Source organism: Euphorbia lathyris, chromosome 1 (assembly GCF_963576675.1).
Source record: "Euphorbia lathyris chromosome 1, ddEupLath1.1, whole genome shotgun sequence".
In the NCBI taxonomy this organism is placed as follows: Eukaryota; Viridiplantae; Streptophyta; class Magnoliopsida; order Malpighiales; family Euphorbiaceae; genus Euphorbia; species Euphorbia lathyris.
This window is the reverse complement of record NC_088910.1, coordinates 74,569,949-74,584,094: the sequence shown is the minus strand read 5'-3', so window position 1 is coordinate 74,584,094 and position 14,146 is coordinate 74,569,949. Positions and strand designations below refer to the sequence as shown.

General features: G+C 36.5%; 1 protein-coding gene across 2 annotated transcripts in view; it reads left to right on the top strand.

Annotated features, from left to right (window-relative positions):
• The window catches only part of LOC136202253 (uncharacterized), a 31,349-nt gene extending 17,735 nt beyond the window's left edge, over positions 1–13,614 (top strand). Inside the window, exons 9-18 of one of the 2 annotated variants that reach the window (XM_065992766.1) lie at positions 850–918; positions 1,018–1,074; positions 6,106–6,183; positions 6,883–6,980; positions 7,062–7,107; positions 7,240–7,367; positions 9,360–9,468; positions 11,671–11,733; positions 12,632–12,697; positions 13,125–13,614. In XM_065992766.1, the coding sequence (XP_065848838.1) occupies positions 850–918; positions 1,018–1,074; positions 6,106–6,183; positions 6,883–6,980; positions 7,062–7,107; positions 7,240–7,367; positions 9,360–9,468; positions 11,671–11,733; positions 12,632–12,697; positions 13,125–13,301 (891 nt within the window). In that variant the 3' untranslated portion in view covers positions 13,302–13,614. Of the gene's footprint in view, positions 1–849; positions 919–1,017; positions 1,075–6,105; positions 6,184–6,882; positions 6,981–7,061; positions 7,108–7,239; positions 7,368–9,359; positions 9,469–10,080; positions 10,168–11,670; positions 11,734–12,631; positions 12,698–13,124 lie in introns of those variants that run through there. The other variant, XM_065992773.1, reaches the window with a different exon arrangement.
• The last annotated feature ends 532 nt before the right edge of the window (positions 13,615–14,146 follow it).

Sequence of the window (14,146 nt, the reverse complement as noted above, 5' to 3'; positions counted from 1 at the left end):
GGGAAAATTGTATAAACCCAAAGATTAATAAGATCATTATATGCAAGGTTGTGTTTTAGTTAGTGGTCATTTAAAATGAAGATTTAGTTATGGCATATGAGCTTTTGCTTTGCATAACAAAAACATCATTAATATATCCTTGGGTAGATCAGTGATTAAATAATGTGAATTTGAAGTTGGGTAGTGAAACACTGTCACATTCATAAGATGTCGGTGGTGGAGATGCATATGTTGCGATGGATGTGTGGTCATACGAGAAAGGATCGGGTGAGGAATGAAATAATTAGGACGAAAGTAGGGGTTACATCTATTGAGAATAAAATGAGGGAAAATCGACTAAGGTGGTTTGGCCATTTAAGACAGAGCGCTTGATGTGCTGGTTAGAAGGATTGAAGAGTGGTAAAGGGATGCAATGGTGAGGGGTAGGGAAAGGTCTAAGCAAACTTGGAAGAGGGTGATTGAGAGTGATATGAGTTTATTGAGGATTGAGGAAAATATGACGGTGGATAGGACGGAGTGGAGGGAGAGAATACAAAACTGATTTCACGGTTTCGTATGACGGTTCATGTTAGCCTACCCCGAATCATTTCGGGACTAAGGCTTTGTTGTTGTTGTTGTTTGAATGTGAATTTGAAATGATTATTTTGACATTGTTACTTGAAAAGCACTCTTCAGAATTGGTTTAAATGTAATCTTTCTTTTATTGTTCACAGTTATACATCTTAAAGTATAGAAAAATCACCCTTTGGAAATCTGCCCTAAAGTAATTCGAATGATATTTTAACCATTTAAGTACAACTGGTTTCTGTATCACGTTGACTCATGAATTGCTTTATGAGTACTTCTCAGGTGTTGTATCTGCAAGGTAAAGAAAAGGATGCTGAAGCCCTTGTTCAGGATTCTATTCAAATATTGGAGGTGCATGACTATGTTACTCAAATTTATGTCTGGTTGCTGGTTTTATTCTACTTTTAATTGAATGCTATTACAGCTTTCATTTCTCATTTGTTTATATAGGAAGCTGGCCAAGGGGAATCTGCTACGTGCATAAGGAGATTAAGATATCTTTCTCAGGTTACACATTGACATGGTTCATGTATAATATAATGTCCCTGGATTTTACAGGCTAATTTGCAATATGTTTTTGAGTTCTATTAATGCTCTATATAAGCCACCTATTGTATGTCTGATTACTGCACTTCTCAACTTTGTTCACGTTAGAGTGTGTAAGGATGTATATGGAAGTGTTAAGAGTGTGTAAGGTTGTATATGGGAGTGTTAGAAGGGGGTCTCCTTATTACAGAAGGGGGGTCGGTCACCTTATTAGTAGCACATGGGTTTCCTTAGATGTGTATAAACAGATGTAAGTTCTATTTATCTAAATGAGAAATATAATTTTACTTTTTCCATAACAGCTCATTTGTAATATGCTAGAGAGAGATAGACGGAGAGTGTTGATTTATGCAATATTTTGCTCCTGGTTTTTAGGGATTCAGAATCTGCAATTATCTTTTATTCTGTTTTTTTGATTTATGAAATAATTTGTTTTATACACAGCACAATTTTCTTCTCTTCTTCTTTCTTTTAAAAAACTACAAATTGGTATCAGAACCAGGTTTTGTTCTTAAGGGATCTGTATTGTGTGTGAGTGAATTTGACAGAACCCATCATAAAAAAAAAAATGGCTGGAAATAACTTCTTGTCAGCACCTCCTATGTTCAAAGGAGAAAATTATCAGATATGGGCTGTCAAAATGAAAGCTCATTTGAGAGGTCTCGGTTTGTGGCAATGGGTTGATGAAGAAAGGCAACTTCCGCCATTAGGAATCAATCCAACGTTGAATCAAATTAGGGCTCATGAAGAAGAAGTTTCTAAAGCTCCGAAAGCTTTATCTTTAATCTATGCTGCTGTATCTGAAGAAATTTTCACAAGAATAATGGCTTGTGAAACAGCTAAACAGGCTTGGGATACATTGAAGGAAACATATCAAGGTAGTGCTGGAACAAGGAGGATGCAAATTTTGAATCTCAAGCGAGAATTTGAGATTTTAAACATGAAAGAAAAGGAAACCATAAAGGAGTATACTGACAGGCTGATGTCTGTGGTAAACAAGATAAGGCTGATGGGAGAGGCGCTACCAGATAGTAGAATCATTGAGAAAGTACTTGTGAGCCTGCCGGAAAGGTTCGAGGCGAAAATTTCATCTCTTGAAGATTCAAGGGATATTAGTCAAATGACTTTGCCAGAATTGACACGTTCTTTGCAAGCACAGGAGCAAAGAAGATCCATGAGAAAAGAAATGGAGTCAGCAACAACAGTGACTGAAGGAGCTTTTCAAGCTAGAAATAAGAGGCTGCCTTGGAATAAAAAGAAGAAAGATGGTGATAACAATGGAGATGGACAGAAGAAAAGCAATTTTCCACCTTGTCAACATTGCAAGAAGACTTCACATCAACACTGGCGCTGCTGGTTCAGACCTGGTGTAAAGTGCAATGCTTGTAACCCGATGGGTCATGTTGAAAAAGTTTGCAAGAACAAACAGCGATCTGGACAGGAAGTTGGGCAACAAGCTCAAGTAGCTGATCAACAACAGGAGGAGCACTTATTTGCAACAACTTGTTTTGCAGGAAGTACTTCGAGTGAAGCTTGGCTGATAGATAGCGGCTGCACCAATCATATGACGCATGATAAGTCATTATTTAAGGAGCTTGATCAAATTTATAATTCCAAAATTAAAATTGGAAATGGAGACTATATTGAAGCGAAAGGAAAAGGGAATGTTGCTATCAACTGCAGTTCAGGTACAAAACTCATTGATGATGTTCTTTTTGTACCTGAAATTGATCAAAATCTGTTAAGTGTTGGACAACTCCTAGAGAAGAATTACTCTGTAGTTTTCAAAGATAAAGCTTGCATAATACTTGATTCTACTGGGGCTGAACTATTCTCAGTCAAGATGAAAGAAAAAAGCTTCTCATTAGATATCGAGCAGCCTAATTCTAGTGCATATCCTTGTCTTGCTGAAAAATCTCAGCTTTGGCACAAAAGGCTAGGGCATTTTCACTACTCTGGCCTTTCATACATGGATAAGATGAAGTTGGTGGAAGATTTTTCAAATGTTGAAGAAGGAGGTGGTATTTGTGAAGTTTGTCAGTAAGGGAAGCAACCAAGATTGCCGTTTCCACGTACCAAAGTTTGGAGAGCAACTGAAAAACTTCAGCTTGTTCATACAGACATTTGTGGCCCAATGAGAACTCAATCCCTAAATGGCAGCAGGTATTATCTTGAATTTGTGGATGATTATAGTCGAATGTGTTGGGTTTATTTCTTAAAACACAAATCAGAAGTTACTATGGTGTTTTGGAAGTTTAAACATTGGATTGAAAATCAAAGTGGCTGCAAAATAAAGATACTCAGGTCGGATAATGGAACTGAGTACACATCTAATATGTTCAATAAGTTTTGTGAAGATGCAGGTATTGAACATCAGCTGACAGTACCATACACCCCACAACAAAATGGGGTGAGTGAGAGGAAAAATAGGACAATAATGGAGATGGCTAGGTGTTTGCTGTTGGAGAAGAAACTTCCTAAGAAGCTATGGGCAGAGGCTGTCAACACAGCTGTTTATTTGCTAAATAGGTTACCAACAAAGACCCTAAAGAGAAAAACTGCATTTGAAGTGTGGTATGGTTACAAACCTTCTGTTCAAAATCTGAAGGTCTTTGGGTGCATTTGCTACACACATATTCCTGATGTGAAAAGGGACAAGTTAGAGCAGAAAGCCGAAGTTGGGGTCTTCATTGGTTACAGCAATATCACCAAAGGTTACAGAGTCTATCAACCTTTAACTAACACAGTGATTGTGAGCAGAGACATCAAGTTTGATGAGTATGCATCTTGGAATTGGGACAAGTCAAAAGTGGAGACTGGAGAAAATAAAGAAGATATTCCTGAAGTAACACAAGATGAATTTGCAGATGAAACAGTTGATGATACTCCAGTTAGAGGTACAAAATCATTAACTGAAATTTATCAAAAATGTAATGTTGCCTTGATGGAACCTACAGGTTATGTTGAAGCTGCAAAAGATTTGAAGTGGATTGTAGCGATGAGAGAAGAACGAGACTTGGACACTTGTGCATAGACCAACTCATAAGAAGCCTATCGGTGTGAAGTGGGTGTTTAAAACCAAGCTCAATGCCGATGGCTCCATCAACAAACATAAAGCCAGGTTGGCTCAACAATTTGGTGTAGATTTCGCTGAAACATTTGCACCTGTTGCCCGATTAGATACTATCAGAATGCTTTTAGCAATATCAGCTCAACACAAATGGAAAGTTCACCAACTTGATGTAAAGTCAGCTTTTTTGAATGGGTACTTAGAGGAAGAGATATTTATTGAGCAGCCTGAAGGTTTTGTGGTACAGGGTGCAGAAAATAAGGTCTACTTACTCAAGAAAGCCTTATACAGTTTGAAACAAGCCCCGAGAGCTTGGTACAGCAGGATTGATGACCATTTATTGAAGATTGGGTTTGAAAGAAGCTTGAGTGAGACAACTCTATATGTAAAGATTTCTGGAGCTGATATTTTAATTATTTCTTTATATGTTGATGATTTGTTGGTGACAGGAAGCAACTCAACCATGTTGCAGCAGTTCAAAGACCAAATGATGCAGGTTTTTGAAATGACAGATTTGGGAGAAATGTCATACTTTCTTGGCATGGAGATTCAGCAATCTCAATATGGAATTTTTATTGGGCAACAGAAATATGCAAATGAGGTTTTGAAGAAATTCAACATGGCGAATTGCAAGCCAATTAGCACCCCTTTAATGCAGAATATCAAGTTAAGCAAAGTTGAAGCTGGAGAGAAGGTCGATGAGGGGCTGTACAGGAGCCTCATAGGTTGTTTAATGTATCTCACAGCAACAAGACCTGATATCATGTTTGCTGTAAGCTTGCTTTCAAGATTTATGCATTGTGCAAGCGAGTTGCATTTTAAAACAGCAAAAAGGGTGTTAAGATATCTCAAAGGAACTACTGATCATGGAATTTGGTTTACATCAGCAGATAAATCAAATTTACATGGTTTTGTAGATAAATCAATTGTATATGGCTTTGCAGATAGTGACTGGGCTGGATCAAGTGATGATATGAAGAGTACTTCTGGATATTTGTTTAGTCTTGGATCAGGATGTTTTTCTTGGTGTTCAAAGAAGCAAGATGTGGTGGCTCAATCCACAGCAGAGGCAGAATATGTTGCTGCAACAAAAGCTGTCAATCAAGCTTTATGGCTGAGGAAAATTTTGGCAGATCTGAAGCATGTTCAAAGTGAGGCAACAAAATTGTTTGTTGACAATCAAGCAGCTATTTCCATTTCTAACAATCCTGTGTTCCATGGCAAGACTAAGCATTTCAAGATTAAGTATTATTTCCTAAGAGAAGTTCAGAAGGACAATGAAATTCTTCTGGTTTATTGTAAATCAGAGGAACAACTTGCAGACATTATGACTAAGGCTTTGTCAAAAGGCAGATTCGAATATTTGAGAGCAAGGATGAGAGTTTTCAGCAAAAATTGCAAGGAGTGTTGATTTATGCAATATTTTGCTCCTGGTTTTTAGGGATTCAGAATCTGCAATTATCTTTTATTCTGTTTTTTTGATTTATGAAATAATTTGTTTTATTTATTTGAATTCAAATTTGAGATCAGTTAGGTTGTTGAGATTTTATTGGCAAAGATTGTGTATTTCAATTTTGCTGTAGTTCTGTAAATTCACAATACTGTGAATTAAACGATATATCAATACACAGCACAATTTTCTTCTCTTCTTCTTTCTTTTAAAAAACTACAGAGAGAGAAAGCACATGAGAAGCCAAATACATTTAAAATAACATTATTGATAGTAACTGATATTACATGCTATAAATGTTTGAAGCAGCACAAGTTGTACACTATGGGAAGAGAGGTAGTAGTAGGAATAAAATAAAGTCCAAACTCAGTATTCTTTTCTTGAAATGTTATTAGCAGCATTATCATATAAAGAGAAACCATGTGCACCCGTTGCTAATGTTTCTTTTATTTTTATTTTTTGCCTCGTTCAGATGTATTTGAGATCCAACCGTCTTCCAGAAGCTGAGAATGTACAAAGAAGGATCCTACATGTTATGGAATTATCCAAGGTTTAACTTATTTTCTCTGATTTTGTTGTTTCATTCTCAATTTCATAATGTATCCATCCAAGTCTAGTGCTGTGATCTATATTCTGCATGCTACTTCGACATGGTGTGCACATTCTTTAGAATTAAGAGTTTTCCATCTAGGATAGCATTAAGAGCCTATCTAGTGTAGCATGTCATGCTATATGATTATTAAATTTTCCTCTTCTCTAAAGGTCGTGACAGATTCTTCAGTTGAGTTTGTTAAGTGTTGACAGGTTTTTTTTTTTTCTTTGTTACAAAGAATATCTCTATTTTTCCAAATAAGTTTATGCAATGTAATTGTTTCTCTTGTTTCTTTAAGTGCACGTTATGAAATTTTGGGGTCTACCATTTCGCGATGCTTTTCTTTTGCTTCTGTTTCCTTGTCTTTTTCTAGAGTATAATACCTCTAGTTCTTTCGGTCCATAAAACATCCTTTTAATGTTAACACGAGAAGAAAAATAATAAATTTTGTTAAGATTTTGTACAATACTCTTGGCTTGTTGATGTATGTATGATATTGCAAAACAAAAAGAATATCTTAGTATTTATTTGTGTTGTATTCTTTTGTCATGTAATTTCATTCTTTAGCACTGGCTATAATTGTTGGTTCCATAGCCTCTTTTGATATTATCTATTGCTGTCATCAGTTCTTTACCCTAGTACTATTATGTAAGACAGGGATGGGATTCTCTGGAAACTGTAATTGCAGCTGAAAGGCTGGCACAGACTCTACAGGCAGCTGGGAGCTTAAAGGAAGCACGAGAACTTTTGGGAAGGTAACTGATATTAGAGTACAACATTGTGGAGCGGAAGGAGTTATTGTCTTGAAGAAATAATATTTTATCTTTTCTTGTAAGGTGTCTAAATATTCAGAAGAGAATACTTCCTGAAGATCACAGTAAGGTTTGATGTTTGACTTCATTTTAATTGATGAAAAGAGATGTTATTTCATTTCGCCTTTTTCTTTTACTGTTATTAATTGGAATAAGTAAAAGCATCTAGCACTTTTTAAATAAAACCTTTTCTCTATGGCAGATTTGTGCTACTATGCTCCAAATAGCTAGGGTCGCAATCCTGAATGCAAATCGGCTTAGAGAGGCTCATATTTCTGAAGCAACCGCTGAGCTTGATAATGCTAGAGATCTTTTGTACAATTCAGTGAGGTTTGTTGTTTGTCACTATAAAAGTTTCATGTAAATAATAAAAAAATGGAGTAAGAATTTATGCATCCAAGTATGCTAGTCTGTGTGCGCTCTCTTACTTTCTACTTTGATATGGTTTGGTTGTGGGTTTCATGCAATAGTTTAATACTTCTTTTGAGAATAGGAGGGTAGATATATATTTACATCATTACATGTTCATTACAGAGAAGATGCAACAAAGTAAAAGTAGCTTGCTATGCAGATTGCATATGTTGACTGTGAAATCTATGGATGGAAACCATTTGGTTTGGGACTATGAAATGCAAAAGAGAATGAGGAGAATTTGTAGTCTTTTAATTGAACTTACAATGAGTATATATACAATTAAGAGGTTCTAACTAAGGAAATAGGGTAAGTGCAAAATACCTATAATTCCTCCCATAATTTCCTTATACAGCTAGCTACATATCTGTACATTTCTTAATATTCCCCCTAAAGTTGGAGTATAGATATTGTCATATTGATCATGCCAGATTGTTGCAAATATAGTTAACCGAATCCCATTTAAGGCTTTAGTGAAAATATTTTCAAGCTGCTCATCAGTCCTGTTGACATAAGCTACAAGAGTAAAGAGGTTGGATTTTGCTCTAACTTCTCAAGAAAAAAATGACAATCAACTTCAATATGCTTGGTTCATTCATGAAACACACGATTGGATGCAATATATAAAGTGTTGGTTTGATTGTCACACCCTAACTTTGCTGAAGTAGTGATTCTGGAGCCTAGTTGAGATAAGAGATGATGAATCCACATAATTTCACAAACGGATGGAGTCATAGCTGGATACTCTAGATTCCGTCCAACGAAAACACAATAACTGGTAGTAGATCTCCTATCATTATTCCACATCCGAGAAACATTTGATCCGTGTAAATGAATCAGAAAACACTCAATTTGAGTATGGTCATGATTCTTGTATAGTAATCCTGGTCCAATTGTCCTTTTAAGTAACATAAAATCTGTTCAAGCGCGGTCCAATTATCAATGGTGGGAGAAGACATAAACTAACAATCCTGACTTATATGTTAAATCTGGTCTAGTTACTATGAGGTGGTTTCATTTTCCAACCAACCGGCTGTATGCATCTTCCAGGATCTTCAAATAAATCTGCATCTGCTGTGAGATTGTAAATTCGGGGTCATTGGCGCAGTCCTCCAATCGTCCTTTTAAGTAACATAAAATCTGTTCAAGCGCGGTCCAATTATTAATGGTGGGAGAAGACAAACCATCAACACTGACATGATATGTTAAATCTGGTCTAGTTACTATGAGGTGGTTTAGTTTTCCAACCAACCGTCTATATCTTCCAGGGTCTTCAAATAAATCTGCATCTGCTGTGAGATTGCAAATTTGGTGTCATTGGCACACTGCATGGCTTAGCACCCTATTTCCCTATTTTTGACAACAGATCAAGCATGTATTTTCTTTGAGACAAAAATTCAACTCTTACTTCTTGTTACCTGAACTCCCAAGAAGTATTTTAGAGATCCTAGATCTTTATTATGAAACTGACTGCGAAGAAAGGATTTCAGAGATGAAATCCCTGTAGTGTCACTCCTGGTTGATCCATTTGCTGGTCGCCTGGCTAGTTAAGCAGCTTTGAGCAATCTTTTTTCAATTCAGGTTTATCATCTAATCAAGACAGGTCGGTGGTCTTGTTCCAAGGTTTCCCATACTGACTACTGATCAGGTTAGAGTACTAAATATTGGTAATGGCACAATTGGGTGTGTTTGTCTTATTCTTTGTGAACGTAGTATCAACTCCAGTAGTTTTTGTTGCATTGTGTTTCACACATTCTTATCTTGATGTTTAATCCTGCCAAACTCAATCTTTATTTTGTAAATGATACTTCAAAGCTAATTTAGATTCCGTTTTATTTTCTTACTCGGATTAATCTTCATTCTGTGTACACTTGCACAGATTAGTCACATGTAGTTCTTATTGCATGATAGGGTAGCACGGCAAGTATTGAATAGATTGAGAAACCAATACAGCAGCAGCCAAAAGAATGGGGCATCTCAAGAGATTAGAAGGGAGGGGCATGCCACATTGATCTTACTGGTCAGTTCCTTTTATTTATGAAACTTGTGCACTTCTTTAATCAAGTAAAAAATGGTCTATTTTCGACTTTATACTGTTTTTTTTCTTTTCAATGTTGTGTAAGATGACTGTTCTTGTAGATAATTTTGATTTTTTCACTAATTATGTAACATCACAGCAGGAATTTGTTTAGACCATTTTTTACATGTCTTCTTTCTTGAGGACCAAAATTCGTACTTCGGATCCCTACCTCAACTTCAAAAAAGTTGACCACAATAGATATTATATGTAAAGGGTTTGGCATCCTTGAAGTTAGGTAGTATTCTGACCTTATAGAAATATACTTTTTGGGTCTTCCAGAATTGACTTGTAGAATATTGCTGTAGTCGATGAAGTGTATGTCTAAAAGCTAGATACAACTATGTTGGTATGCTTAAGATTGCAGTTTTGAGGTTTTATTATATCAGGTTTCCGCCAAATATGCTAGGCAGTAGTTTATGTATCGCGAAATATAATAGGAAAACAATAATCTGGTTATCCAAGATTATGTTCGTTGATGTGAGTAAAATATGACCAGCTGCCACATTTTTTTACCCTGGTATACTCATCATCCTCATGGTGTTATCTTAGCAGTGTTTACTTTCCACCTTGACAATCACACCTTATGCACTCAAGAAAGAAGAGGAGAAGATGTGTACTTTCTAATGTAGGCATCCGCAAACCAGTTTTATATCTGTCAGACAGTTAATTGCATTTCATCATCTTACTATCAGTATATGGTAATTTAAAGGCTGGAGGTCCTCCTTGAGACCTCACCAAATCTTCCTAAAGTCATCATAATTGTCAAAGTAACCAATTGAACTAAAAGCTTGAGCTGATAGTTAAATGACTTTTATTATTATCTTTGACACACCCCCTCACACGAATGCCCTCTGGGCTTGAAGCGTGTACAATACACGTCCATCTTACCATGTGTTGAAATTTAATCAATTAACGGGGTTGCCAGGATTCAAACCCTCTGCCACTTGGTCTAAGAGGCACTGATACCATGTCAAGGAAGCTATGAAGCACGGACTCTTCCCCGGGGTCGCCGTGGCCGTGTCGGACTGGCCGGACTCGGGGACTCGCCGGGGACTCGGTGGGACACGGCAGGACTCGGCTGTGACATGGCGGGGACACGGCGGTGACATGGGACACGGATGGGACTCGGCAGTGACACGGTAGGACTCGGCGGGACACGGCAGGGACTCGGGGGGACACGACGGGGACTCGGCTAATGGTGAAAATATGTAAAAGTTTAAGGTTTTTTTTAAAATCTTTTAAAACCTATGGTTCAATTACAAAATTTGACAAAAAAAACCCTAAACTACATCTAATTCTCACCCGTGTATCGCGATTATAAACGCTTATTAGCAAGTTTTTTTATATATTTTATATCTAATATATATAATTAATTTTATAGAATTTGCCGTGTCCCGCCGCACCCGTGTCTCATATTTTCTAAAAATGTCGTTTGCCGTGTCCGCACCTGAGCCAGTGCTTCATAGCAAGGAAGCAATTGAGCTAAAAGCTTAAGCTGATGGTTAAGATCCAAAAATAGGTTTTATTATTATCTCGGACAATAATTATGTCATCCAAAATTTATGGAATTTGAAATTGATAAAAAAAGAGAATCCAGTCAATGCTACAGAAGAAATATTCTGTAGATAATTGTTAACTTAATTTTTATCATTATCTTCTCTTTTTGTTTCATGTTCTTGACTATGAAAGCATGGGTCATGGTACTTGCTCCTTCACAAAATTAGCATGGAACACACTCTATTTTGGATCACATGGGTGGCATGTTTATCCATATTTAGAAAATTTGCTTTCTAATCATTAATTAAGGCCATAGTTGATTAGTTACAAATCTCTATTGTACTTGAGTTGATACTCAAATGTGCAATGATAGGTTATGTATAGTGCAAGGCTAAAAAAAAAAAAAGGGCGGCCCGGTCGCACTACGTGTCCCCGCTGAGCGAGGGTCCGGGGAGGGGTCCCACCACAAGGGTGTACTGGGGGCAAGCCTTCCCCTACCAATTTATTTGGCAAGAGGCTAATAACACAAAAATCAAATTGAGCTGAGCTAGTAGTTCTCTAAGTAATATATGTTGATCTCCAATATGATGTGTTTGGTGGTAAAAAAATATCAATTGGAAATGATAGAAATTGTTATTGTTGCAGTTGCAATCACTTGACACTCTAGGGCATTTGGCGATTACAAAACAAGAGCTGCAAGATTCGATGGTTAGTTTTCTGAAGTTTATGGTTTCTCTTCTATAGTTCCTCAGTGTAAAAGAAACTTTCATTAGTTGTTGGGGTTAAAGACAGTTTTGCCTCATCCTGGAAAATGAAATGAATGGTCATATGTAGAGATTATGTTAACTGCTGAGGCCTTGTTCATCAAAAAATTGAGCGCATAGAGAATTAGAGAAATACATGAGGATGTGAAATGCATCATGAAAACTCTATTAGTTTAGAGGGGAAAATGTTGTCATCCATGCTATTAAGCAACGAAGATGGTCCTTAAATTTTGGAAAACCTTCATAATTGAATTCAGTGTAGACAATGGCTTTGCAGGGTGGTCCTTAAATTGGTAGGATAACCAGGCAGTTCGGCAAGCTGACCTGGTCGCACACTGGATCACCAAGATTGCTAGAACCTCCATATGAGAAATTTCATACATAATATTCTGAATGTTCTATCTAATCCCCATTGGAATCTATGCAGGCCCATGAAATTTCTGATAATGCATCTCTATAATAATCAACTACTGTCAAATTAGCTCTAGCCTGGTGGCAATATCATTCTAGGATAGATAAAAAGGCACAAAAAGAAAATTGCAAATGTTATCACCGATATTGAAATCTGCATATCCCTATTCTGCTTAAGATAGTAATTAGTCTTTTTTGTTATAGTTCAAATACTAATTCGTCCCAGGATGCTAGATTTAGACCCCAATGGGAGATGATAATGATTTCTAATTAACTCTACAAGCTGAATATGTCTTATAAAACAGTGATTCTTCCAATATGTTATTGACACCTTGCAGCTTATTCTATTTGCCAAAAATTGTAGTCTAATATTATTGCATCACAGTTTGGTAACATTGTTATGTGTGCTCATATTGTAAAATGTAAATCAGGAAGAACATCTATCTACTATCGAGGCTGAAAATGCACTTTTGCAATGTATTGCTGCTTACAAAGAGGTAAATATATATAGTACGTACTCTCAAGTTTCTTTATTGAAACAGTTCCCTACATTGAGATTTGTACGTTCTTGTGAAGCTTTAAGTTCTACTTGGTTGCTTTGCTTCTCTCTTTTCTTTCCTCTTTGCACGTGTTCATACCTGTTTCTTGGGTATTTCTAGGAGTACTCTAGGAATTATTGAGTCTATAGTGGTATGTTTGTTTCAATCTATAGTGGTATGGTTGTACTATATTTGACTAAATTTGATGCGTTTTAAATATACAAATTGTGGTCAAGTTCAGTATTACATACATATAATACTGTAGTATGTGTAATGGATAATATAGAATTACATAAATATAGCATTCATATAATCTGATTTGAGAATTTGAGTGGACAAAAATGATTTAAGCCTATCTTTTTATTACTAATATTTTGGGTGACAGTTCAAAACTGAGAAGATAATTTCTGTATCTCCTGAAGTGAAGATGGAATATGTATCGTGTTTGAAGTGCCTTTCAAGTTTGATCGGTGACGATGCTATCAAAGAGAGAGAACTGCACAACCTGCATGATGAAATCAAACATATAGAAAGTGAAATCTCTGGTTTCAAGAAAAGATGACACTGGTGATTAAGATTTGTATCATTTTTTTTCCTTTTTGCCCTGCCCCCTGTGATAAGTTACTATGCAGCTGTTAATAAAGTATATTTCCAGGAGTTTACCTGAGCATCGGTGTTATGTGCAGAAATAAGCTAGTAGTCGTTTTACTCTTAATGGCATGTCTTTTATTTTTATTGTCGTTTTCTGAGTTAGTTAGGCAGTGACACGTGTCAGCTGGCCCTTGTTTCTGTTTTGCGGCCTTCCCAAGGCTAACGGTTGTATTGCTCTATTTGTTAGCTGAATGGTTTATGCTATGAAATATAGAGATTCCTTTCTTCCTCCTAATTTCTTCTCCTTTCAAGTTCTCACTGGTATCATTTTCTTTCTTATCTCAAACCAATCTTCCCGGCCATGGCTAATGTCACATGACCTTAAGAAGGTTGAAGAGAATATCTAATTGATACCAACCTTATCAACTATCAAGGTGAGATTTTTGAAATTTGACGGCATTGATTTGGAGAGATGGTTGTTTCTTTGCGATTTTTTTTTTCCAAATAGATCTTACTCCTTTTGATATCAGGGGTCAAATTGATTTCACTTCATCTTGTAGGATGAGCTTTGAAATGGCATACATCCTACTTGAATAATAGGGGAAAAGTAAACGATCACACATGGGAAGAATACTCCATTGCAGTCAAGAGCGATTTGGGAAAAGAGTATATGAGGATCCAATGGGAGATTTAAAATGATTGGTGCAGAGTGGATCTCTCTTGGAGTACATCTGCCTTTAAAGTTTGCTCATATAAGGTAACAATAACTAAGAAAAATGGATCGAGTTATTTCTTTGGCATATTGAAGGATGAACT